General features: G+C 36.6%; 4 protein-coding genes across 7 annotated transcripts; all 4 read right to left on the bottom strand.

Annotated features, from left to right (window-relative positions):
* Positions 1–246: 246 nt before the first annotated feature.
* On the bottom strand, positions 247–3166 carry LOC113345514 (lipase-like). Its single transcript, XM_026589280.1, has 7 exons — positions 2530–3166; positions 2234–2432; positions 2005–2105; positions 1806–1909; positions 1283–1720; positions 949–1080; positions 247–649 (listed from the first exon to the last, which is right to left on the bottom strand). Exons 1-7 carry the CDS (start codon positions 2815–2817, stop codon positions 493–495), a joined length of 1419 nt encoding a protein of 472 aa, XP_026445065.1. The 5' UTR covers positions 2818–3166; the 3' UTR covers positions 247–492.
* Positions 3167–13401: 10235 nt separating this feature from the next.
* LOC113345519 (putative F-box protein At3g52320) lies at positions 13402–14857 on the bottom strand. Its single transcript, XM_026589284.1, has one exon. It carries the CDS (start codon positions 14767–14769, stop codon positions 13564–13566), a length of 1206 nt encoding a protein of 401 aa, XP_026445069.1. The 5' UTR covers positions 14770–14857; the 3' UTR covers positions 13402–13563.
* Positions 14858–15050: 193 nt separating this feature from the next.
* LOC113345332 (SOSS complex subunit B homolog) lies at positions 15051–15833 on the bottom strand. The gene is made up of 2 exons (XM_026589122.1): positions 15751–15833; positions 15051–15599 (listed from the first exon to the last, which is right to left on the bottom strand). Exon 2 carries the CDS (start codon positions 15596–15598, stop codon positions 15176–15178), a length of 423 nt encoding a protein of 140 aa, XP_026444907.1. The 5' UTR covers position 15599; positions 15751–15833; the 3' UTR covers positions 15051–15175.
* Positions 15834–15934: 101 nt separating this feature from the next.
* On the bottom strand, positions 15935–23119 carry LOC113345440 (nodulin homeobox-like). 4 transcript variants are annotated; one of them, XM_026589214.1, is made up of 16 exons: positions 22949–23117; positions 21436–21561; positions 21194–21352; positions 20874–20957; positions 20646–20774; positions 20308–20526; positions 19900–20031; positions 19685–19780; positions 19148–19309; positions 18695–18998; positions 18452–18577; positions 18304–18373; positions 18132–18216; positions 17243–17944; positions 17110–17144; positions 15935–16695 (listed from the first exon to the last, which is right to left on the bottom strand). In XM_026589214.1, the coding sequence occupies exons 2-16, from the start codon at positions 21556–21558 to the stop codon at positions 16086–16088; spliced, it is 3036 nt and encodes a 1011-aa protein (XP_026444999.1). In that variant the 5' UTR covers positions 21559–21561; positions 22949–23117; the 3' UTR covers positions 15935–16085. The 4 variants fall into 4 exon arrangements, with proteins under 4 accessions (XP_026444999.1, XP_026445002.1, XP_026445001.1 ...); XM_026589217.1 differs by having other exon boundaries at positions 16585–16695; positions 17251–17944; positions 22949–23119; XM_026589216.1 differs by lacking the exon at positions 15935–16695 and adding an exon at positions 16697–16747 and having other exon boundaries at positions 17251–17944; positions 22949–23119.
* Positions 23120–27309: the final 4190 nt, after the last annotated feature.

The following is a 27309-nucleotide window of genomic DNA, read 5'->3' as shown; positions in this document are numbered from 1 at the left end:
TGTAGTTGTGCTATTCATCTGAGCATAAGGAGTTACAGATATGCTCTAGGGCATGCAACTCTTTTCAAGAGAGCAGGTGGCACCCAATGATAATGTAACACTGTCATGCACATCTACGGTATGAGCAGTAGCGACGAGTTGAAAACAATGCTTGGCCATGCTGAATACCAGCATCAGGCAACTTTTAGTTCATCAAATACAGACTTGGTATTCATCCAAGTCAGAAAAAGAAAAACAGAATCAGGCTGTCAAAAAGAAAGTATTCGCGAGAGTTAACTCATATCAATCTAAAGATATTTGTATTCATTAACATTTTCAGTGTAGCTGCAAGGCGAATAATCTAAGCCTCAAAAAATTCTCAGCAAAGCTCAAACTGGACTACTTTGTTTTCACATTTACAAGCAAGGGGAAAAGAAAGGGTGTAAAAATGTGCCAATTTAGTGGCATCCAATTTTTTTTTCCTATCTGCAGGAACAAAGAGAGTTTATAAATTTAGTGTTGGATTTGGTTGGGTAGTGTTGGTCTAGTTCTAAGTACATGCTTTCTGCAGCGCTCAAAAATGCTGTCGTAAATGAGATCAAACTGTACACCTGCTCTCTCCCGATTCACAATGAAAAGAATGTGATCGCCTTCTACAATCTTGTGGTACCTGCATTTAATCAGACACCAGATGGTTATTTTAACTTGATCTTAAGATATCAACAACATGACAGCTTAAATCAAACAGCTGGGAAAAGCTCAAGAGATAACAAAAAAAAAGGAAACAAAAAAGTGGCCAATCTTTCATGAAGAACCAACTGATCAAACACAAGAGAGACTGTTGTGTTTGACAAGGAAGCAAAGTCGATTACTCTGGTATGATAATCTTTACATACTAAGCAAAAGGCAGATAGGATGGAGGTGGTTGTGCCCATGGCTAGACTTAGTGTTTCTGGTATAATAGCTTACCAGATTCCGGGTTGCAAAGGCTGGCAATCAGAGTCATTTTCCACAAATTTGTTGGGATGCTCGGTAGGGAGTCTGGGGTAAGTCATTGATATGGTGTTGAGTGCACCGTCATTGTCCTGCCAATCTTCATCCCTGCACAAATTTAAGCGAAACATGAGACCAAATTGCAGTATGAAGAGCCACAGCTTTTGATATTTTCTCTTCGCAAGCACTACAAAGCCACTACTGTCCTGGATTCCAAATCCTGCTTTTCAGAGGGAATGTATCCCAAGAGTATGTGTTTCCCTAAGGAATTGAGAGTCTAATAATCAGTTATTGCATAATTGTAAGATACCTGTATCCTTTATATGGAAGCGGTGCATCTGGCGGGTGTGTCCACTGGCTCATTTGCAAGACTCTGATGAAAAGCATCGGGTGAATCCCTAGTATGCTAGAAGGCAACGTGATACCCATTAAGTTTCTTGTCTTCTTAGTAGCATAGCTGAAATAATATGTATTGGGGAATGTATGTAGATGAGAATTGAGCCTCATTGATCCTTGAATAGTAAGGTCTGGCAGGATCCAATCCTCTGATGCAAACGGACCAGTGTTCCCCAGTAACAAATCAACTAAACCCGTAAGACCTGATTTCTTCCATGACATATTGAAATGATCAAACCCAAAATTGTAGTAAGCTTTTAGCCATGGTATATCAAGCCAATCGTAAATTATAACACCCAATCGACACAGCTGTAGCAGACAAATAGGCTTCATCGATCTCCCATCATCCGGTCTGTCACAAAACAAAACCGCAAATCAACATCCATTACAAATAAAATCCACAAGATGGATCATTATAAATTCAAAAGAAAACTCACTGCATTCCATCCAAGTAAGTTCGTGTTGTCCCGTTAAACGCGCCAGACAGAGACGATATGCTCAATACCCAATTCTCTGACGTATCCTCATACCCCTTGAAAGCCTAATAACACATTCAACCATACCTGAAAACTTAAAAGCCTGGAACCACCACCATAATCAAAATCAAATAGTCATGAATCACAAAAATTTGCAAACCTTGTCAGCTAGCATTTGCTGCAATGCACGAACCACTTGCGCACCGGCCGAATGCCCAACAAAATGAATTGGATGATCCTCATCCCATTCAGGGTAATTTCCTGAAATCCAAACACACCCACAATTAAAACATTGACTAATAATTTATTCTTTTCTCATTTAAAATCAAACCAAGTAAAAGTAAAATTAGATTGAGTGTTGAATGGAAGACTAAATTGAATATTCAAACCTTGTTGATAATCTCTTCCAAATTGAGAATGACCATAAGTTTTGGAATGTTCTTCACCATAATCAACTTGTCCACCTTTCAAATAATAAAACAATTCACGAGCTCTATCGTAAATGCTGGTTAATGAGCCTAAATCAGGCACAAGAACACGTTCATCTTTCTTCTCAGCACCAGCAAAATATGATAATCCACCCAATCTCTGCACACACACAACCAAAAAAACTCCATTAAAATCAACAACAACAAAAAAAAAACTAAAGGAAAATTAGAATAGAACCCATTGATATTAGACATACCCCTTTGCCAAATCCAAAGATCCCATGAACCAAAACAATAGGAGGTAAGAACCCATTATTCCTATCATCATCTTCAGCAGCAACAACACCATTATCATCATCAGAAGTGGTAGTATTTACAGGGTGAAATTTAGGTTGAATTTCAATGAGATTAGGTTTATTAATCAAAGCTTGAGAAAGATCTGAAGCTACAGCTGTACTAAAAATGTAAAACCCATATAACAAATGAACTATTGAACTAACAAATAGTTCTGATAATTGTAATACTGCGATCCCTATTCTTATCATCCTACTTCTTCTTCTCTGAATCAAATTTCCTTCTTCTTCTTCTTTTTTTCTTATTAACAAAACAAAAAAAAAACAAAAAAAAACGAAAACAGAGAGAGCTTCTCCTCTTTCTCTTCTTTTATTTCTCAATTTGTACAAACAAAAAGAGAAAGAAAAGAAAAAGCCCGTTTCTCCTTTTTCTTCTTCACAAAAACAAAACGAAAACTCTATTGTTGTTTTTCCTTCCTTTCACCAATTTTTTGTGAAATTTTTTCCTGGTTAGAAATTTTGATCACATTATTCACATTGTTGTTTTTATTTTCATGGGTTTGTTGTTGTTTCTCTCAAGTAAGCAAGTAATGAATCAAAGGCTCTCCTTTATTTCTCTCAAATTTCTTCTATAGGTTGTATTTGAAAGATGAGAGGTGGTTGGGTTGGTGCCACTTGTCCTTGTTTTAATCGGATTGTTACTAGTCCAAGATCATGGGACCCATATCTATACTATTCTTTATTTTATAGCCTTATCTATACTATTCAGTACTGCAGGGGACTACCCTACTTTGTAACTTCGTGGGTCCCACTTCAAGTTACCTGAGGCTACATGGATTCTCCCGGTTTTTGAAAACGTCGTACTCCCTCTGTTTTTGATAATGCAACGAAACAGACATTGAAACTAGTAAAGAATTAAGTGATTGGAATGTTAATTCCATGAAATGTAGGAACAACAGTTTTAGACAGAAAAGAACGGTGATCCCTTGGCAACTGTCAGTTAATGGTTTTCACAAAATAAATTTTGATGTTGCACTTTTGAAAGACAATAAATATATATGAGTATAGGACTAATGATGTTCTCTAATGCAGGATAATGTGAAGGTGCACAGTCAATTTCAGGGTTAGTTCAAGATGAGGAGCAAGCAGAAGCTCTAGTAACACTTGAAGCCATCAAGTGGGCAAAAACTTTAGTTGTTGACAAGGTTCATTCGGAGGGGACAACCTCAACATAGTTAATGCAATAAATGGTAGTTTAGGAAGTGTCTAATGGATGGACAATAATGTAATTCAAGATTGTAGAAATCTCTTAGTCACCTTTAGAGATTGGAAATGCACATTTGTGCATAGAGAATCCAATGAGGTGTCTAATAGCCTAGCAAAAAGGGCCAGAATTTCTGAATGATGAATGTTGGCTTACAGGTTTACCAACCTGGCTGAAATCTCTTGTCAGAGATGAACTGAATGTAATCATTTCTTAAGTTTTCAATGAAATTTGTCTTTCCTATTAAAAAAAAATACTCCCTCTATTTTAAAAATATAGGCTGATCTGTGTACAAATTTACACAGAAACAAACCTATTATTTAAAAACAGAGGGAATAGCATGTGTGGCAACTATATTGCTTGTGCTTCTCCGGGTACAATAATTTCACAAGCCAAAGTTACAGCATGTCACAAATAATTTCTTTTTTTACTTTTAAAAGTCGATCTAAAACTAATTCACAGTATTTGATTTTTCGACTTATAACTCAAACCAATAACCTTACTAAACCAGAAGAATAAAATTTTGGTTAGTTTTTGTTAATTTAATTCTCTGTCCTGATGGTTGTTAGCAGAGCAAAACTATATTAGCTCCAACGAATAAAATTTTGGTTAGTCCTTATTTACTCATTATACATTCCATTGATAGTAAGTAGAATTATTTTTTTTAGAACTTCGCTCAAAATGGTCAGACTAGATTAGGGCTGCACAAGACCCGCCCACGATACCCAAACCCACCCGTACCCGCTAAATCCGTGGGTTTTTAATCCATACCCGCCCGTTGTGGGTGCGGGGTTGGTTATGAAAAAAAAAAAACCGCTGTCTGTGGGTGCGAGGTTGGTTTAAGCTAATACCCGCCCATACCCGCCCAAAAAACCCGCAGATTATATATCATTAGATAAAACTAATCCTAGTCGTCCATTATGAAACCCTAATACTAGTAGATAGGATAACTGATAACCCTCATTCACTTTCTACACTCTTCTCTCTGTTCGGCCTCTCCTCTTCTTCCTCCTCAGTTCTTCTTCTTCACCTACGAACGACAATTACCAGAAATCTTCACCAGAAATCGACAACAACAACTTCGAATCTTCACCAGAAATAGACAACAATCGAAAAATCAACAGATTCAACACTTAATCTTCATCTGTGAACTTCCTAGATATGAATATTTTGGGGGTTTTGGTTTTTTTTTCTCACTTAATCAAGGAGAATAGAAGTTACTCTAAATACTTGAATATAAAGCGGGTTTAAACCCGTTTAAACCCATACCCGCCCAACCCGTAGCGGGCGGGTAATAAAACCCGCCCGCTGTTTGTGGGTGCGGGGTTGGTTATGAAAAAAAAAACCCGCAGTCTGTGGGTGCGAGGTTGGTTTTAGCTTATACCCACCCATACCCGCCCATGTGCAGTCATAGACTAGATCGCGTTTCAAAAATTCAGATAAAATCCCATGGGCTCATGTTTTCTTACTAATAATTTCAGGTAGTGTGCAACTGTTGTGGTAAGTCACCTTTGTGTGGTACTCCCTCCGTCCCTATATAATAGGCGGAGGGGATAAAATCTCGAATATTAAGGAATTGCGTTGGATTCATAATTATGCCTAGTTCTTTCCTGATTTACCCCGTTTATCATTCCCAAAACGGATTTCTGGATTAAAACGATATTTAAGGTAATCAGATCCCCATTAATTAAAAACAGTTATAAATATTTTCTCCATGAGTAAAAATAGGACAATAATCTTCAAAGATGGGATGTTCTACTTCTCTTCTTCAAAGGTAGGGATGGCCATTTGACCCACCCAAACTCATCCCCGTGGGTACCCGCCCCGTTTGGGTAGGGTTTTACCCGTACAAATGGGGATGGGGTCGGGTATGGGTAATACCCGAATCTAAGCTACGGGGATGGGATTCAAGGTCCCCACCCCATACCCGCCCCGTTGCTTCCATAATATAAGGGTTTCGATTTTTATGCAAGAATTTGTATCGAATTTTATACTTCTACACCTTAGTCGAGGTTTCTTACATTTAGTATATTCTTGATCGTTCTTGTATATTCATCAATTTTGTTTCTTTGTTTTAATCCGATACATTCTTTGATCGTTCTTGTATCGAAAGGACAAAGTAGAAAAACTAAGAAGTCATTTAAAGATTCATTTGTTCACCTTAAGATGAATTTCTGAATTTAGAATATTAGAATGCATTAGTCTTATGTTATTATTTTTGTTTGATTCATATTTAAGTTTTGATTGTGTATGAACTTCGTGTTACGGGTAACCCATGAAAAACCCGCCCCAAATGGGTATTCCCCATACCCGCCCCGCCCCAATTCATGTGGATAACGGGACGGGTATGATTTTTTTTAACGAACGCGACAGTGACTGGGATACAAGGTCCCGCCCCATACCCATCCCATGGCCATCCCTACTTCAAGGAAAGTAAAACTAGCCTTTAATGGAAGAGGGAGAAACCATAGAGAAGAAGAAGCATGCTAAACCATTACTGTGGGTTATTTTTTGTAGCTGGAGTAATTGATCATCTTAAACACCAAAACAAACTGGAGGGATTTTCTTTTTAAAATTTCCGTTTGGAGCCGAAACTGGAATAGTAACTACAGTAGATGACGATTTGAAATTTTAAAACTTGAAAATTTCCAATCAATGGCAGAGAGATTATAATGAGTACAGGAAACATGGAGTTATTAGAGAGAGTCTTCATGAATTGATAACGAGAACAATCAATGGCGGTGTATGATACTCGATCAAATAAATAAGGACATTGAAAGTAAAAGAACGTTTGGAAATTTATGCTCCGCCTATATATGGGTACGGGGAAAACTGAGAATCCCGCCTATTATATAGGGACGGAGGGAGTACTAGTGAACGTTACGGTGTCTATGCTATGTTAATTGACAGGTGTAAGGTTAGGGAGACATGGAGTTGGATAACAGGATGCATGACCATGAAGTATAGGATCGTTTCAAAGTCTCTGGACTTGATGTGTTTTTTTGTCGTTTTTAGGGTTACCAGGTGTTTCTTCTGCCCATGTGAGATGATTTGGAACATCGCTGGAAGGTTCCCCATGAATAAAGGAGGTCTTAAAAACATTACTAAAGTACCCCTTATCCATTAACATTTATTTTTAGGATTTGCTTATCTTTTTACAGCACACATGTAGTAGAGATCCTTGATTGTTGTTTTTGGATATTAAATTCCTTATGATTAGGGATAATTAGGAGATCTTCTGATCCAGCTTTGATTAATCACATTTATCATGAGTTTTAAGATAGGTTTAAGCAAACAAGGCGTGATGCATGACGATTTTTGCAATCTTGATTAGTGTCACCCAAACCACATGCACACCGACTTAAATCCGTTAAATGATACTAGTACTGCAGAAGTAGGGCTGCACAAGACACGCCCACGATACCCAAACCCACCCGTACCCGCTAAATCCGTGAGTTTTAATCCATACCCGCCTGTTGTCGGTGCGGGGTTGGTTATGGAAAAAAAAAACCGCTGTCTGTGGGTGCGAGGTTAGTTTAAGCTAATACCCGCCCATACCCGTCCAAAAAACCCGCAGATTATATACCATTAGATAAAACTAATCCTAGTCGTCCATTATGAAAACCTAATACTAGTAGATAGGATAACTGATAACCCTCATTCACTTTCTACACTCTTCTTTCTGTTCGGCCTCTCCTCTTCTTCCTCCTCAGTTCTTCTTCTTCACCTACGAACGACAATTACCAGAAATCTTCACCAGAAATCGACAACAACTTCGAATCTTCATCAGAAATCGACAACAATCGAAAAATCAACAGATTCAACACTTAATCTTCATCTGTGAACTTCCTAGAGATGAATATTTTGGGGGTTTTGGTTTTTTTTTTCTCACTTAATCAAGGAGAATAGAAGTTACTCTAAATACTTGAATACAAAGAGGGTTTAAACCCGTTTAAACCCATACCCGCCCAACCCGTAGCGGGCGGGTAACAAAACCCGCCCGCTGTTTGTGGGTGCGGGGTTGGTTATGAAAAAAAAAACCCGCAATCTGTGGGTGCGAGGTTGGTTTTAGCTTATACCCGCCCATACCCGCCCATGTGCAGCCCTATGCAGAAGGTAAGTGTTGTTGATATAATTGGCCGACCGACCGGAAGGCCCGTAAGGAGGGAGTTTTTTTATGACCATTTTTTTGTCAAATGGAACCTAACACAATTTTACAATTTGATAAAAAGATTGGTTTTGGTGGTAATCTTTGGGATCTGAAAAACCTAAAGTGTTCCCTCCTTTTAGTCTAATTATTATAGTTCCTTATACATCCTATTTTTCAGGAGTATAATTGACAACCAAACTTTAATATAACATAATTTAAAATGCGTGCCTTGGAATTTTATAAATTTTATGTCATTAGAAATGATTTTAAAAAATCTACACAACAAGTACAAACAACAATATAAAATTTAGTATTTTCGCGAAAAATTCGATGATGACTTTTACAATTTAATGTATATCCATTATGCAAAGCACCACAAAAAATGCATAATACATGGGGAAATTGATGCAAATCACCACAAATGTTACATAGCACATGGGGTAAATTGATACAAAGTTTACAAACCACCATAAAATATTCATAAAAAATGGGGGAAACTTATGTAAACTACCATAAATTGGATGCATATCAATGTTAGCCTTACTACGCATATCGGTGTTTCGTTTTTTTCGGTCGGCCCTCATCACCGTCGCAGCAGTGATCTAGTATAGGTTTTGCTAATATAACATTTTAAGGATGCTACATGATACAAATTTCTATGAAGGATTTTTTTTGACCGATCAATAAGAAAGAATTTATTGGAGAAAAAAAAGGTACTTGAGGAAATATAGTCCAAGGAATACAACCGAGGCAAAAAGAAAAGAAAAAAGAGAGACCGAGTTTGGAATCCGTCAATCAAAAAAACAGAACAAACCACATGCACACCGATTAAGATGTTACCAGGGTTACAAATTTCTATGAAGGGATTACTAAATACATGTAAAGCGTACACTGGGTTGGATATTTTACATGGAATTTAATAACCCTGTAGCGATCACGAAAATTTAGTAATTTTTTGGATTCACTTGGATAAAGCGCAAGAAACAATCCGATAACAACTGAAATAAATGTAAAATTATGTTAAATTACAACCAAAGAATACGATCATGCAAGGAAAAAAAGACTCTTGCTTAGGCAATACGTGTTGTGTGAGATTTTTCCTTATTTGGCAGCTGACAATAGAAAGTCTTTCATTTGTGAAAATAACATGCAAAATTTGGTTAACCCCAACTTTACGGTGATAAAGAGCCTAAAATTAGCCAAAACGTGCAAACAAATACTACAAGTGAATCATGCCCAACCCCAACTTTCTGATTTTAGACAGGTGGGTGGGCAATCATGTAATTTCATTGACCAAATACAATGTTATCCATGGAATAGTTTCCAGCCAAACAAAATTGCCGAGTTTCTTTTCTTTTTTATAAGGCGTCGAGAGAATTTATGAGATTGGTGGTGGGAATGGGATGTCCTACCAGTATACTAGACCAGTCATGCCAACAGCAACAAAATTATTGCTAACGGTGGTTCAACGCCAACCAGTTCACACCGATTAGTGACCCGCTAAAAAACAACACATCTGGAGCCAACAATTTTGGAATCATTTGATTTGATCATCAAATACAAGGCTGCTAGTGGCGGTGCCAGTACCGAATCTAAGATAAGAAAAACCGGATTTTTATATAAGACAAATCAAGTTTTGCTTTGTTTAGGTACACCTGCACTAATCCTAGCACCTCATTAGCAATTTTGATCAAATACATCGTCACGCCGTTCATTAGTCATCGCAATTATTACGGCTTGACTACTTTTTGATTGGGTACACAGACTGTCCATAGTAGGACCAGTTACACGTACACACCTATCCAAACTATGACTGGATCCCGAGAGGCGGACTCCTCTGGCCAAGTCCAATTTCCTGCTCTTGTTAAGGCTAACTCCTGTGGGAGAGATACCCAGCTGTTAGATTGAACATCCATATCAGTTTGGACAACCTCCTAAGTCTTAGGCTAAGTTCTATGGGAGAGATTGGATGGTTAAATTGGTCAAAAAGTGTTGCAAATCATGAAAAAAATGTGAGGAAAAAGTTAACACTCTTTCTGGCTACTTCTCTCTCCTAACATGTGCTCGTCGTCCCACTATCAGCGAGATTGAAACACTGAATGGTGCGGCATTCAAAAAGTAAAAGAAAACGCCGAACGGTTCAGCGCTCAGAAGAATCACAAAATCTAACGGCTGAGATTTAAAGAGCCGAACCATTCGGCGCTAAAAAGTAATCAAAAAGTCGAATGGTTCGGCGTTAAGAAAAACGTCGAATGGTTCGGCGCTCACAGCTGACGTGGATGGCCAATCTAGCAGCTAGATATCTCTCCCATATGACTCAGAAGGTCGACCAGGCTGACATGGATGGCCAATCTAGCAACTAATTATCTCTCCCATAGGACTTAGCCTTATGGGAGAGATATCTAGCTGCTAGATTGGCCATCCACGTCATCTGTGAGCACCGAACCATTCGGCGTTTCAATCTCAGCCGTTAGATTTTTGTGACTTTTCTAAGCGTCGAACCATTCGGCATTTTGGTCACTTTTTGAGCACCGCACCATTCGGCGTTTCAATCTCGCTGATAGTGAAACGACGAGCAAATGCTAGGGGAGAGAGGTAGCCAGAAAAAGTGTTAACTTTTTCCCAAAACTTTTTCATGATTTGCAACATTTTTTGGCTAATTTAGCCGTCCAATCTCTCCCATTGGACTTAGCCTAACGGGGGTTTTCGTGGCATTTCAATACCGTCATCATTTAATTTTGAGAATTATTTATTGAGAGACAGACATTTTTTACCCGCGTGGTAATGGAACCATTCATCAACTACTTAGCCAAATCACCAATGTCATTGTAGAATGGTGGTGATGTCTTTGGACAACATTGCTAATGGGGAGGAATTTTTAATTTATTATGTATGGGTTTTGGTACTCTATCTCCTATTAACAGCTATGTTCTTTCGGTGATAATGCCCGTGACTTGAATTTGAAACCCGTAAATACCGTATTTTATACCAATAAGAAAAAGAAAAACGAAACTCAACCGGCAAATTATAAATGTCAAATTAACATGAAATTGGATTTCTCAATATAATTTTCTTCGATTATATCATGCCTAGGAGATATTAGGTCAAAAAGAGAAGAAAACAAGCTTAACCAAGTAAATATAAATGTCAAATTTAATTCTCAATGCTCAAAAGGTTACACAAAATTGGTTAAAAAGACCAAAATCAACAATTTCTGGGTGAAAAAGACATGTAAAATTTGATACTGTTTAAATGGACGAGAATGTAAAAATAGCCAGGATGTAAACAATTTTATCCTACCCATTTTCACATATTTTTTATTTATTTTTAATTTACATCAGTATGCATCCAGTTACATCCTGACTCTTTTTTAAATTTAAGCCAGGATGAATCCAGTTTCATTCTTGCTATTTTTTTGGTGTCCATTTCACCCATACTAATTTTTACTCGTCCATTAAATCCATGTTTTAAAAATATTTGGACAAATGATCCATTTTACGGAAAGGTTATTTCCAAAATTACCAAATATGATGATAACATGCATAACAAATATTAGGTCACATTAGTAGGTTTAGAACTTAAAGGGTTTTCAGATAAATGAAATGTTGGCCTGAACTATGTTTTTTATTAAAAGAAAAGCTATTTTTGAACCTAGGGACAACCTCCATCAAATACGTTTCTCCTCACAGTTTTGCTTTACAAAAAAATTTACTTTCTCTCAAGCAAATTGTAACTTTTAACTTTTAATTGTAACCTCCATCAACTACGTTTCTCCTCACTGTTTTTGCTTGCAACTTTTAATTGATATATTAAGACCCTCTATGTACCCATAGATACTCCAATGAATCTCATATTCCAATCTTCTTGTTATCGGTATTGACATTTAAATACAATGCTTTTTTGTTTGTAAAAGCATCCAAACACCAATAGTGATGATGTTGCTTCACTGAATCAAATTTTGCAAAAACAATTCATGCAATCAAAAGTTGGTTGGCAAAACCTAAATGCATTCCAACGGTACCTATAAAGACAACACATTGCGCACTAATTACAGTCAAACAGACAACCTTTTAGATACAGCCTATGTTATAATTTTTATACGCTTGTGCATTGCGTTTCTGTGCCGACCACTTGCATACCTAAATGGTATAAATGCATCATCCACGAAATATGGGTCTAGTCACTTCTCAAGGTACATTGCATAATTTGTTGCTTGAACGCCTGGACTCGCCAGGGTCATGCACGAAAGCACTACTTTCAATGCTTGGACGGTTGAACCCATCATGACCAGCTTATGGGTTCTTGTTGTTGAAATAAATATTCATGCAACTAAGAGAAAAACTGGTACTGCACTGGGGACTAAAACCCCATCACGTTTTGATTATGATGAATAGCAATCACAATTTGGAAGTTCTAGAGAGTCAATGTTGACACAACATAACTGAATTCAACCTGAAAGGCTGAAAAGAGTAAAAACTGTAAGAAGAAGACATTAAAACCCATTTATGCAGAGATATTTACCAGGTCAGGTGTTAGATCGCTGGGAGAGTGACTTGCATGTTCAGCGTAGAGGAGTAGGGTTCGGTGAAGATGGAAAAGGAATTCTAATCGAAGACGTTTACTGGAAAAGCTACTGTGCATTTTAAACCCTATCAACTAATTATCTGACTAGCCAAAGATCACTACTGTAAGAGCAGAATAAAGCAAGGTCCTAGAAATGCTGCACACTTTACATGAGATATTTTTATTAACTTGCCAAAATTTAGGCTACTTTTTTGCAGATTATAGATAGAGTTTTAGCTGCTAGATGACCGAAGTACAATCTGCCTACATGGAACAAGTTTTGATGCCTCATTAAAAACACTTGTGGCTTTTAGCACGCACTTAGGACTTACATATATATCAGACAAATTGACAAGCCACTGCAACTTTAGACATGAAGCCAACATCTGCTGTATACTCAAAAGATCGTGGATTTTGTGGGGAAGACAAAGTTGGAACAAGAACAACGAATTTTGTGGCACTGACCAGAACTAAAATGGTCTAATATGACCTGCACCAACCTGTTCTTAGTTCTGGTCGTCACTAGCCACATTGACCCAAAATGAAAAGAAACAGCAGTCGACAAATCTAGGTTGGCCGTGGTTACGACAGAATGTAAATTATGTTTGTTATCACAGAGAAACTTCCTATTCGAACTACCACTTTCTGTTAAATGACACTACTAACTACAGCACTATCAAAACACTAGACCCAAGTATGGAGAACTACAATGTGGATCCCCAAAGTATTCCCTACAATTTGGTCTGACTTCCCTTGATTTTTCCTGCATCTACTTACCCGGTTTCATGTATCAACGAAATAAGTTACTGAAGTATTGATCACTTCCTTCCATAGAAATGATGTCTAGTCACTTACAAAATGCACAATTGAAAGAGCAATATATATTAACCCGAAACAGAAAATACACAGATAAAAAGACAATGTCAATAACGTTTTGGTTCACACAAAGGTTACTTGTAGTCCAATTTCATAATGAAAAACGCAAAAGACTGTAAATTGATAAAACTACTAGTTCCAAAAGTCAACGAAGATTACCAGTTTGTAAGTATATGAAATCAGAGTTAGCATCCTCACGGCTTCTTGCCTCCTCCATTGTTTTTGTATCTTCTTCACCCAATTGTTTCAGTGAAACAAAGGTGTTCTGGTGAGGGGATACTCGAAGAACACAACTCTTAAACCTCACAAGGCTTTTCGATGTTGAGGTTTTTGTGTCGTAAACATTGAGACAGTTATAACCATAAGTTAAAACACGATCACTCTTCATAACGGCGAACAAATTGCTTTTATCAATCCTAAACTCTCTACTCCAAACCAATGACCGATGTTCCTCTTTCTCTTTCATCTCATGAATCTCATTCTTCTTCTTCTTCAATAGCCATATGTCATTATACCTGTCTCCTTCGACATCCAGATAAACAGCAAAAGACAAAAACCCATCCAGGACCCCTAACCTATCACGCCAGTCTTGTGGCGAAGGAGACGGCAAAAGATGTTGAGAAAATTTTTCCTCAGCCAACTTGAAGGAGATGATCTTTGCTAGTCTAGTGTCCAGCCAATAAAGAGCTTCATTGGCAAAGATACCTTGAAGCTGATAGCGATTTGTAACCCATCCATAATTAAACTTCCCAAGCTCTCTCCAACTCTTTCCACTGCCTAAAGTGTAGATGTAGACTTCTGAGCTGGTCCCAGTCACATGTACTCCTACAGCTACGACTTTGTACTTGTTGGTTGCAGAAACATAACCAAATCCGACATTCCAACATTCATACAGATAAACATTACTACAGTATGAGTTAATTTTAGGAAGCATAACATATTCTCTGGTGATAGGGTTACAAAACCAAACAAGTGCTCCTTGAGCAAAACACATGAGCCCATTACATGAACCAACAAATCTAGAACCCTTAATCGGAGAGGTTAAATTAATCCTTTTGATTCTGTCAACGGGTGTTGTTAACTCATCATCATCATTCTGATTACATTCAAAATAGTGATATTTGTCATCGTTACTGATAGCATCAACAACAAAACCCAACTTACCAGAAGAATCATGAGCAGCAGTAAAAGGATGATGGAGATGGTGTAAATGCATCTTTGAGAATGATGGATGACGAACATGATTCCTCCATGTAGTGCATACTAATTTGGATTCCAAAATTGATTCAATTGGTAGACGACTCAAAATGTCTAATGTGATCTCCGCAGGTAGAAACTTGAAATAATCCATTAAAAAAACCCCTTGTAGTTGAACAAAGATATTAAAGGACTCTAGGGTTTACGAAATACTGATGGAATTGGGTTTGGAGGAAAGAGTAAAGCTATCAACAGGTGAAATGAATCACTATTTGAAAGAACCTCTTGGTTGTTTTGACTAGACTGGAGTGGACCACTGTACTACAATAGCTTTAGTATTTGGGTAATTTTTTGAAGGTAAAAAAATGTACATTAGAATAGTTTCAAGCCAAACAAAATTGAATTTTCATTTATTTTTTTAAGGTGCAGAAAGAATTTATGAGATTGGTGGTGGTAACATCATGCATTCATCAGTCATCACCATTACAATGTTACATAGAAAGTCAATGTTATAGGATAACAGAACTGAATTCTACCTGAAAGGCTGAGATGAGTCCCTCTCAGTTTCGCGGAGGAAATATGCGCGAGTATGGAGAAATGACGGCCCCTTGAACGAGCTTACTTGAGTTATTAGGATCAGGTACCCAATCAATCTCACTCATGTTGGGAGTTTCAGCAAAAACCATAGTGAATTCACCAATCTTCTCAGCTCTCCCTCTCTTACCTGCCCTTAAAACAAGATTATTGCGATTTTTAGAGAAAATGCCGTTAGTAAGACGGATTATATCACCAGGTTCGAACGCGTCACATTCGGTACCCCATAACTGGAAGTGAACTGATGCTGTTTCATCTGCAACTAATGCCATGCATGATTTCTCTTGACCTTGTTTTGTTGGTGGTGGTGATCTTTCTTTGTCTAATAGTATGAACTGTGCGTTTATTGTATTCTGAGCTGCTGGAACTATGTCTTTCAATGAAACCATCCTTGATTCAAAAGATAAAATAATTAGCCAGGAAAAAGTTTGTGTCTTAACAACCTTCAATGTTTTTGGTTCGGGTATTTCTACAAACAGTTATCCAGCAATTCCAAAAATAAAATTAGCATCTAATGTAAACCAAATTCCTAAATAATTACCTGAATACAGTGGACTAATCCTGTTTGTGGGATGCGAGTAGACACTTGGTGGTTATATACCTAGAGGTCTAGGAGGATTTTTCTTTGTTTCTTTAAAGAGGATGCTTATAGGCAGCGCACTTTCTTAAAATAAAAAAGAGGTTAAAAAAAAGCCCACGGTAAATAGTCCAGTCTACAAGATTCATGCAGTAAATAGTTTTTACTTGAATCTTCCGGTGAACTTTTACATACTTTTTCCATTCCAGAAGTAGGAAAATTCTGGGATTCTTTCAAGTAAAAAAAGTACAATTGTGATCTCAATGTACAAGAAAAAAATAGCTAATACTACACTAGTTTTAGGAGTTGGGAACCTTGTCATTATTTAGTAATAATAGAGTGCTCGATCTATCCCAAGCTATTCTCATCACTCCATTCTTAGTTTCAGCTTCACTGAATGTAGATCCAGCTTTCTCTGAAGGGTGTGGTAGTTTTGTCTGTCTGTCTACGTTAAGTTGGAAAACGTCCACGACAAAAGTTTTTGATTCTTCCAAACTCATCTCATTCCATCTACCTTCCACCTGATGAAGTCTTCCCTTGCCTACTTCTTTACCTTTCTCGTCTTTTAATACTACATTCTGACCTGTTTCAAGTCGCACTAATCTCAACCACGTAGAGTTTGGTTGCTGCTGCATGCTTTGATGAGCTGATGGTGCTGCTGTAATGTCGGTTGGTGGTTGAGCTTCCTCGCTGGTTTTTGTTTTTCCCAATGTTACTCCAGATTTTGGTGTCGTTTGGTTACTTCCTCCTTTTAGAAGGTAACCCTGTTCACTGGGACTGTCAGGAGGTGAATCGTACATTCTTCCTAAATTGCCTTCAAAGGTGTTGTTCCTATCAGAGTTCATGTCGTCAGATGGTGGTTGCGCTTCCTTGGATATTCTGAGTAGCCTGGCTTTTCTGTTGTTCACCCTGTCGATAATGTAACCCACACAGTTACCTATGTTTGTATCCAAAGGCAAACCTGTTGAAATGTATATGAAGGAAAATGCTGGAATGAGCTAACGTGCTTTACGTTGGTCACTTTTATTTCCGGCATTGCTGAGTACTTTGAGAAACTACCGAGATAAATAAAATGTACAAAGACGATTTAAATCATGAATTTCACATAACTAAAGAAGATAACCAGAAAGATCATGGCTCATTACCTACAAGCTACAAGTATTAACAAGGTAGTCATGATGTGAAACATCATTAAGTAATTATAATGCTACAAATCTATTCTAATGTTAGGGGGGAAAAATTACACATGCACGAAGAACCTGATATTAATCTCTTTGGACTTTTCAGCAACAAAATATTCATCAGGCAAAGTACAGTTCTTACCAGTTCTTTAGCTGTGAAGATGTTATCTCAGATCCCTGAAAAACATGGCCAGAAACTTTTTAGGAAAGAAAAAGCACGCTTAAATTTTTTATAAATATCTAAACCAAGAGCAAAATAAGCTATCTTCACTTACATACGCACTTAATTTATCTGACAAGGACTGCAACATAGGAGCATTTCGCTGCATTTCTGGCTCACCCACTAGAGCACTCTCTATCAATGCAGTCTGTTTCTCATTCATGACGTTTCTCTTTCTTTTACCAGAATTTGGCGATTCATTCCTTCTTTTCCTTACTTTTCTTACCCCACTACCTCCATTATGCTCAGACGATTTTGAGACATCACCATTGTTCATCTGATCCGGAGGATCCTTCTCTCTGCTGGAACTATCATCTGAGCCACTTGTTTCGACACTGCGCACGTCCTTGTCGTTCTCTTTTAAAGACTCGGATAAAGTCCTACTAGTTGTACATTTGCTCTTTTTGCTCCAAGCTGCCTTAACTAGTCTACTGATTTCTGACTCTCCATTTCCATAACTTGGAAGTTCGCTCCTTCCGCTTTCTTCAACTCTTCTTAACCCACTTCCTTTATTATGCTTAGCTGATTTTGAGATATCACCACTATCCATCTGATCCAGAGAATCCTTCCCTCTGCTGGAACTACCATCTGAGCCACTCGTTTCGGCACTATGCATATCCTTGTCAACCTCTTTCAAAGCCTCAGATATATTCCTACTAGTCATACCTTTCTTCTTGTTCCAAGCTGCCTTGCATAGTTTAGAGATGTCTAACTCTAAGTCTCCACTTTCATTAACAGGGTTTGCAGATTGGTTTTCCTGAAAAGCACAATGAACCAATCAGTCTCACCATTACTTTACAGCATAAAAACTGATTATTTTAATGATTGACCGGCAAGTTTTAAGGGAAAGTACAAAAGCAGTAAGCATAAGCACAAGAGCATACCTAGGACAACGGTGTAAACAGAAAGAACATCAAGAATATGCGAAGACTTCAGACATTTACCTCAACATTAGTAGCTTTAATAGTAGCTTTAAGTTGTGATTCTTGTGAAGTCAAATATAGTGATTCTAATTGTTCAAAAAATTCACTGGACATAGAAATTTAAAATAAATCAATGTTTAATTGAAAAATGTACTGTAAAACAGAAATTTGGATTGACAATGCACTGAGTCACCTTAAGAGATTTTTATCCTCCTCATCCAAGAAATTAGGTATTAAAGATGCTGAGTGATCCAACAAGAGATCTGTCAAACACATTCATTAACCGGTTCAAGATGCTGATTATAATCTGTTGACAGTTAACTTCAGAATTAGAAACTTACATAGATTCCTACAAACAGTTCGAGCTTTTTGGGTATCAAGAGTTGATGAATTCCTGGGTGGTGATTCATGCAGCTCCGTTAGCAAGCATTCCAGAAATTTTTCAAAGAATAAGTTCCTATCTTGCTCTGCAAATTATAGAGAAACTGGCTTATCAAATAATCACCAAAAAAACAAAATAAACATAGGAAACTGCACAAAATATTCTGGTAGAGTTCCGCATTACTTGGAAAAGAAGCTGATACCTTCACAGACATTAGGAACGAAACAATGAAGATTTGCAATTATTTTGACCAATAATGAAGTTTTGTGCTGCGCATAGGAAACCTGTGGTACACTGATGACATTGAAATTGCATTCTGTCTTTGTATCATTCAGTTGGATAGATGTTCCACACCCAATCGTCAGTGGAACTAGAACCGCTCCAGCTGCCACAAATGGATCATACTCAAGAGTAGCATCTTCTTCCTCTGCCAAACGAAGATTCGAGCACCAACAATGGACGAACTCTTCTTGAGGCAGTGATAAAACCTCCGCCAAGACATGGGTCTGGGAAGCGAGAAACCAGAAAAAGGTATAAGAAAGTAACAATTCTAGTAACAGACATAAGAAATCAGCATTTCTACTATGTGACACTCTCAAGGTAACATTCTTTAAAATGTTGGAAATAAAAAAAGATAAAGTCGTCAGATAATTACAATTCTTGTAGTTATGAATTTTCGGAAGTTTGAATCATCAGAGAGGATGTCAGTCATACGCAGCAAATTGAGAAGTACATGACCCCTTGAGTAATTAATCCCGTTGCAATCATTAAGCTGTTTTACCTTTCTTCCAAAAGAAGCTTTAAGTAAGTCGAGAACCTAAAAGATGATATTTATAATCAATATTAAGTGGCTTGCCGATAAAAGTAATCATGATAAATGAAAGATAGAAAGTTAATTGAAGATAATATTCCTAGTTAGCACTAACATGGAGAGTTGTCCAGAACCTTAAAGAAATTAATAACACAGGTGGTAATCTACATGCTCTCAATATTATTATTAGACTACCAATAATAAAGAAATTAGAGGACTCAGTGGACATTCTTAAAATTGATAATCTCATTAACACATGGCTTGTACGGCCCATGTTATCATGAACCAAGAACTGATTAAATGTTTCCCTATTCATGTAGATCATCCACTCGAAAAAAATATCAACCATTGATGGTCGGCAACTAATCTACACAAACTAACCTGTAGGACGACAAACTGTGCCAATTGCATGCTCTTTTCAGAGCTGGCAACCTCATCAAGGTAAGAAATGTTTTCTGTTTCACATAGTTGCAACAACTGCATAAAAAGAAAGGTTAAGATAGATAACTCAGATATGGTTAACTCAAGAAGATGACTCCCAAATAGGTGTCGCTAATAAACTGCTTATACGAATCATGAAACTTCAGTGAACTTACAATTGAGAGAACTTTAGACTTCAGTCTCGATATTGTAGCCACAACTTTGGAGGACTCTCTAAAGTGTGGTGGTATATCTAATCTCAAGACTGCTCGAGCCAGCTGGAGAATTCCTCCATTCTTACATAGTTCCTGGAAAATGGAAAGAAAATATGGAGAAAAATTAAAAATTATATGGTCAACAATATTTTGTCTGAAGGTATTATAAGTTGACTCATATATATCCACCAAAATGCTAATGCCTACCTGATAAGTAGTCAGGTTCCCTACGATACCAACCGTTTTCGTTTGTTTTTTTGGTCACAGGCATATTGGATTGGAGAGCTATTTTTTATTTTGGCAAAAGCCTTTTCTGGGTAACTATTACTCATTAAAAAAAATAATAATAAGAGTTAACACATGGATCACCTTATTCTTAAGTACACGTTCACGCAACAAGGTTTGCTGACACAAAGAATGAAGAAACTGTAATGAAGCCACACATTGCTGACAGAGACTGTGAGCCATTTTTTCGGCAACCGAAGGGCTGTATTTTGCAATATCATTGTTAAGTGCTGACAGCTTGTCCTGAAGAAAATTAATGTCAATGCGCACAGCATCAAAAGCAGCATCCATAAATATGTCAACCTGTAAGAGAAGGCATTATCAGATTCATCTTCACATAATCAGGAGTTATGAACAACGTCAGTGAGGACGGGACCTTAAGTGGTAGATTCAACAAATCACATGAACAAAAGAAAAGTTACCTTGGGATGTGCAAGCAGAACAAGTACAAGATCTTGCCACTGGGTAGTTATATACCCCGTTAATAAATGGAAACTGCAAGCCACGAGCGTTGAATGCAGAAGAGGAAGGAACTCTGAAATTTGATTTCCCTATAACACAATAGCCGGTCTTGAAATAGATAACAGATTACATATATTCAAGAAGGCAGCGGAAAGTAAATAAATAATATAGAGACAAAGATGAAGAACCTTCTCATAACGTGCAAGAACAACAAGCAAATAAAATACCAAGTCCATAATCTGCTCGGTTACTTTCACTTCCTCGAACAATATCTAAAAGATGCAACAAAGATAAGTTCAGTATTTTGAAACCCCTGTCTATTTCTTAATCTCCAAGCTAATGAATCATGTGTCCAAGGTTCTCTTCTTTTTTTTTTTCTTATTAGGTTGAGGATATTGCTAGCATCTGTAAATATAATTTTCAAGCTGCTTTACTAAAAATTTCTCTTTTGAAAGGCCATTCACAAAATATCATCCATCAAGAAGGGAATATGTTAAAGTAGGTAAACCTGTTCGAGTTTAGTATGCCGAGCTGCAATATCAGCTAAGGAGTGCAAAAGGCGACAACCACATAACAAGTATCTCAAGCGCATTTCATCCCCACCAGGGGAGACAAGCACTGCAATAAGGTGCAAAGGGAGTGACCATGCAAGCCTTTCCATATCAATCTGAAGCAGAAATTAGTCTCAGAATGCTGTTTTGCGAATCTAATTAAATTAAATAGTTAAAGGGTACAGAAAAAAGATGTTACCAGAACCAATGACCCTTTGTCATTACACCATTTTATAGTGAAATTATTCGACTCCCTAAGCAGTTTGTTAAGCTCCCGCGAATTAAGTTTGTGTAACTCTTCAACAGCTGAAATCAAGTCCATGGCCTACCAATGAAACATATATGATCATTAATTCCACATATGCTGAGAGGAATATTTATACTAGTATGATAATACTAACCCAATAGCATACCTGAAAGGTAATTAATAAGCTATAAGCATGATCTCTGTGTCTTTGTTAGTAAGGATAAAAGTCTTGGCTCTTAAACCTTAAAATTTATTTAATATGGATTTTGAAGAAGATTATAGAGCATGAATTGTAATCTTTCTAAAGCTATAATGTTTCAAGATACAAATTTAACACATAATTCAAATTTCCAAAATTCAGAAAATTAAACGAACCCCTTTCCGACAGAAACATCTGAAAGAACTTGCATGTTCATTTCTGCTAGTAGTTTCTTCCTTAACATGGCCCATTCTTAAATGACAATAACAACAAATATAGAGTTCAAACTAACAAAGACTAAACCAAGTGGAATTTGAAGCCACAATATATGCTACTTGGGAAACACTTAAGCTTCGAGAACAAAAGAGATCCACATCTTCCGCGAGGACACTGTTATGAAAGATAACTATAAAAAGCACAGGAGGACAATTCAATCACCAAGACAGTGGAAAAGACTTCATGATTAGAACAACCCACCTACTTTCTACAGAAAATCACCTCCATAATATTGGCCATAAGCATGATCTACCTCCAATGACAATTATGCCTTATTAAACACTCTCAACGAACGAATTCTGCACTCTTGCATTTACAACATTTTGATTTCTATTCAAATAAACCTCATATATATGTAAAAGCAACAAATACAAAGATACAAGTGGCTAGAAATAAAAGATACTAGGTATGTCATAGTCAATTGAAGTTCAAGTTTGTGTTGCGGGGAGGAGGATGATATGTTGGCACTATGATTCTGGGCCTAACTCGCCTACTCACTTAATATGCTGTGAAACTACTAATGTGTAACCTATGAGTATAACCCTTCTACTACGTAATGCACAACAATTATAAACATACAAAGACTTCATATCTATTGTCTAAGAAAAACAAGACGAACCACTAAGCTGTCAAGTTGTTTTCTAGTACTCCACCATAACGCTGCTCAAACGGTCTCAAAACAGTCACTAATAAAACATATAAGTAGAAGTTTGACCATCAAATTAGGCAGCATTCAAAATGAGGTTCCTTCCAACTGATTCAAAATGAAGTCTGACATGACGAGTGAAGTACTAAGCTAGTATTAATACTTTATATTATCCATTTTTGGAAAGTAATCAAGCATGCATGACCCATCTGCAGACCCATACTAAAACCCACCATTAAAACCCTAAAATTAACAAACCCATTACTCGAAAACACCCTAAAATTCGAAGGAACAACAACTCCATACTGAAATCGAAACACTATATAAAAACCCTAGAAGATTACCTGTGACGTGCAATGGATGGCAGATTTGAAGAAACCCCAAGTATATAATTTAAGAAGAAATACGAAAGCTCGAGCGGAAAATACAACGAGAAGGGGTCTCTGAGAGGAGTTTTGGTTACTGTACAAGGACTGATATTGGGTCAGTCAGCGAGAGAGAACAGAAAAAAGGCTTGAGATTTATATGTGAATGAAGAAGATGATGAAGGAAAACGTTGGTAACGTGCGACCTTATGGTATACGCCGTTAACCTACGCACTACTATCCAAAATATGAGACTGACCAGACTTTTACAGAACCGTTGACCAAAATCAATAGTAGAAATTAACGTTTAATCCCAAATTAATTGGGCTTTAGACAGTCTAGTCCTACTCCTCAAGCCCGGTACTCGTTAATCCTTATTTTCAAACGCGTACATTGTTTAGTCCAAATTTAGACGGGTTAAATCAAATTTCAATCGATTTAGAAAATGCCATTTTTTCTTATTACCCTCGTTATCCTTTTTATGCTTCCGTATTCATTTTTCAAATCTTAGAAAAAAAAATTGGAGAGAAAGAGAGACGGACGCAAGAGAGATGGATTTCGTGTCGTTTTTCTTTAGCAGAGATTCGTACTTCAGATTAGCGTCTGAGCTTTTCATTTTATGTTTATTTGATTGATTTCTTCTTCGGTGTTAGGTTTGATCCGTTTCTCGATTTGATGCTTACTGATTTCTTCTTCCTTTTTATTCAATTTCTGATTATATATTAGGACTGTTTTGATCCGTGATCTCATTGTTTAAAAAATATGTCACGTGCTTGTACGATTTTTGATCTTCGTGAAAAATCCTACGAGACTGTTTAGGTTAAAATAGAGTAGGGATTATTTGAAACATACTTAATCTTAAATTGATGTTTCTGATTTCAAACTCTTCACTGTGAATCCAAAATTAAAATTATATTTACTGTGAACTCTAAAAATTGCATGCTTTGGAAATTTGGTTTATACTTGATTACAAGTCCATGTGATCATTTTCGACCTGGTTTGATGTAATTGATTCTGGAACACAACTGTTTAGTCCAAATTTGTGAGAGCGAATTTGAACTATCCACCTGGTCATTCTAATCTTATGGATGCAAAGGCTTCAGTGTTCCAATTGGGAACTCAAGGTTACTTCTATGAGTCTTAGCTGCTAGCCTGCTAGTATTGCATTTTGGAAGGTCACTTTCCAGTAACGAAATTACATGGATATATGTTCAAAGACCTTGGATGGTCACAATTATCGTGGCAAATTTTCCTCATTGTATCCAATGTATTAGGGAATGTCTCTCCTCTTTGTCCATCTTAACCATGAAGCAAACTCCTGCTCTTGCAAATTCACATACGGATCACATATAACTTTAAGAATGCCCTCAAGTGTCTTTGCCATTTTTTTTTCTTGATCGTTTTTACATGTTACCATTTGCAGGGATGTAATATCATGTAGAATTGCTACAACTTCCTCATTTTCATGACAAAATTTGTTGCATACCTCCTATTTAATATTGGTGGTCTCAAGATGCTTTAAAGCTTTTGTCACTTTTTGTCCATCTGTTGGTGTAGTATTAATGACGAATGAAGTACCTCTTTGCAGGTAAAATGACTCCATGTTTGGTATTTTAATATTCGTGGACAATGGGCTTACTCCAGGGATTGGTTAGTAAGTAGTCACATGTCTCTCGTGTTAATTTTGGATTTCCGTTAAATTATTTGCAATACTGGTATCCGCTAATATTAGTACCCGCCTTTACGAACCATGAAATCTTCTAAAAAAATTTAGATTGATTCCCTTCCTTTGGATTATTCCTACATTTTTAGGAATTTTAAATTTTGAAATGAATTCCATAGTTGACGCTAAGGTTTTTAATGTGTACATAGTTGTAGGCATATTGATTCTTAATGTGTACATAATTGTACACATACTGATTTTTGATGTATACATAATTGTACACCTGTCTACTGTTAATTGCACATAGTTGTACACCACTTGACCGTTAATGTGCACATAATCGTAAACCTGTTAATTGTTGATGAACGCACATGTTGATTCTTGGATTTGATATTTCTTTAATAAGATCTGTTTGGTGATGGCATTTAACTTACCATCTTGTAGGATAACTAGCAATATTTGCTTAGGATCATACTCGGCCTCTTAATATTATGGTCTTTGCTCATTCTATTGTTATGGTCATAAAGTCAATATTGGTACATGACCATGCACTAGTCAATGGAGTTCATATAAGGATAATAATAAAATCTCGCACTTTAGGAATATCTTCAGCTACTATAACTATATATAGGTTTAAAAGACTGAATACTACTTTAGATTACCGTTTTGTGGTTTCAGCGAATCGAAGATATTTGTAACTTTTCTTACCTTCTTGAAAAGTAAGGATGTTATTGATGGTTCAGAGCAGGCAATAATTCAAATGTGTACATAATTGTACGCATATTAATTTTAAATGTGTACATAGTTGTACACATGTATGTTGATTATTGATGTGCAGATAGTTTAATGTGTACATCGTTGTACACTTGTTTATTATCAATGTGTATATATTTGTACACATTAACATTTTTTATTTTCTTGATTCTTTTTGGATTAACATTTTTGGAAATGGATGGATTTTTTATAGGTGTATACATAGTTGTACACCACTACGCTATCTCAGTAATATATGCATGTGTTTGTAGGTATATATGTTTGATTTTTGTGGGCAGATACATATTCGCTTATATTGTCGTACATCAAAGTTTGCTTTGAATCCTTTAATTGGACAGTCACGATTAAAATTTGTGGTTAGTGAGTTGTTTAAGAATCATTTGCTTAGTGTACTTCTGATGGAGCTTAAGTGGTGTTTTTATTAATTTTATCTCATCCAAGAGGTGGCCAATGGGCCAAATATTTTGAATTTCATTTACTTTTTATTTAATAGCCTACTAATGTCGGCGACTGCAATCTCTTCTTTGATCGTCATTCTATCTGCTTTTGTTCTTTGGATAGTTTTTGCATTCACTTATGTCTTTGTTACAGTTTAATTGGGCGGTAAAGACTTGCTTAGAAATGTGTAGTAGCTGGTGTTCGTTGAATTGCAGTCTTCTTTGCTGTACTTATACAGAGTAAAAAAAAACATGGGTGAAAAGGAAAATTACGGATGCATGTTAGTAAAATTCAATTCTTAATTTCTAAATGTTGGATTTATTTATTTTTTGAGCCAGTACTGGTGTTTGGAAAGTCGCTATTTTTTTTTATCACTGGTATGCATATTAGATCTGAAACTGCTGCTAGTAATGTAGGTTTTGAGATTTTTTTCATATTGGATACACACAAACTAGAAGTTGTCCTATGTGGATGCATTTATTAGAATTATTACACAGAACACAGTATGGTCCAACATATTTAAAATACAAAATTTGAGGGAATAAACTGAAGTTACACGTTGTTACAAATAATCAATACAGTTTTGAGGTTGCGGCTACCATATGCTCAATGTGACGTCTTTATGATAAGTTATATGTCGCGAGTATATTCTCATTTCGCTTAAATTTCGAGTTGTTGTTGCTCTCAGTTTTTCATTTTCCCATAGATTTAGTTTGATATGTGTGCAACCCGTGATATAGAAGAGTCCATAAGCTTATGCTTACATAGATGTCTAGGGTGTACAAACTATGTACACATGTAAAACATTGACTCCATAAGCTTATGCTTGTATAAAACTAGGGTGTGTAAACTGGTATACTTGTGGAAAAGAATGACTATTAGCTTATCTTAAGGTAAATAAATTGGGTGTACAAACTGGTACACATGTGCGAGAATTGACTAAATAAGATTATGCATGCATCAATACCTAGGGTGTACGTGTGAAAAAAATGACTCCATAAGCTAATTTTGCGTAAATAACTAGGGTGTACAAACCGGTACACGTGTAAAAAATTCACTCCATAAGCCTATGCTTGTGTAAAACTAGGGTGTACAAGCAACTCCTGCTGCTTGGAAATCCAATGATGCTAAGAGTAGAGCCAGTGATGTTTGTGGTTTTGCCATAACTAGTTTTTTTTTTAACTTTGCATGATGCAATTCCATCCGGGCCATCTATCCAAGGTATTCTGAGTTTGTCATGTGACTTAAGGATTTTGAGTTTTTTTCATGTGAGTTCAGTTTCCTAGGAAATACATTCCTCCTCAACTTTTAAAGCAAAATTTCTCATTTTGTATTTCTTGTCATGACTACATAAAACATTATTTAAAATTTGATGCTCATATGTAATTAATATATGGGAAATTTGAAATAACTTAGGTTTGCGACGAGCTTTTTTACCAGATTCATACTGATTAGTAAAACTATG

This window comes from Papaver somniferum, unplaced genomic scaffold (genome assembly GCF_003573695.1).
Source record: "Papaver somniferum cultivar HN1 unplaced genomic scaffold, ASM357369v1 unplaced-scaffold_81, whole genome shotgun sequence".
NCBI classification, from domain to species: domain Eukaryota; kingdom Viridiplantae; phylum Streptophyta; class Magnoliopsida; order Ranunculales; family Papaveraceae; genus Papaver; species Papaver somniferum.
This window is presented reverse-complemented; position numbering and strand designations above follow the sequence as displayed.

Bases quoted from the DNA above. Each gene is read 5' to 3' on its own strand.
- LOC113345332 (XM_026589122.1), bottom strand. From the start codon at position 15,598: ATGGTTTCATTGAAAGACATAGTTCCAGCAGCTCAGAATACAATAAAC.
- LOC113345514 (XM_026589280.1), bottom strand. From the start codon at position 2,817: ATGATAAGAATAGGGATCGCAGTATTACAATTATCAGAACTATTTGTT. The intron at 1,721-1,805 runs GTGAGTTTTCTT...GTTTTGTGACAG, and splicing joins ACTTACTTGGATGGAATGCA to ACCGGATGATGGGAGATCGA. The intron at 650-948 runs GTAAGCTATTAT...GATTAAATGCAG, and splicing joins CCTTTGCAACCCGGAATCTG to GTACCACAAGATTGTAGAAG.
- LOC113345519 (XM_026589284.1), bottom strand. From the start codon at position 14,769: ATGGATTATTTCAAGTTTCTACCTGCGGAGATCACATTAGACATTTTG.
- LOC113345440 (XM_026589214.1), bottom strand. From the start codon at position 21,558: ATGGACTTGATTTCAGCTGTTGAAGAGTTACACAAACTTAATTCGCGG. The intron at 19,781-19,899 runs GTAAGTTCACTG...CTTTTTATGCAG, and splicing joins AGTCTAAAGTTCTCTCAATT to TTGTTGCAACTATGTGAAAC. The intron at 16,696-17,109 runs GTAAGAACTGTA...CATTATCGACAG, and splicing joins TCTTCACAGCTAAAGAACTG to GGTGAACAACAGAAAAGCCA.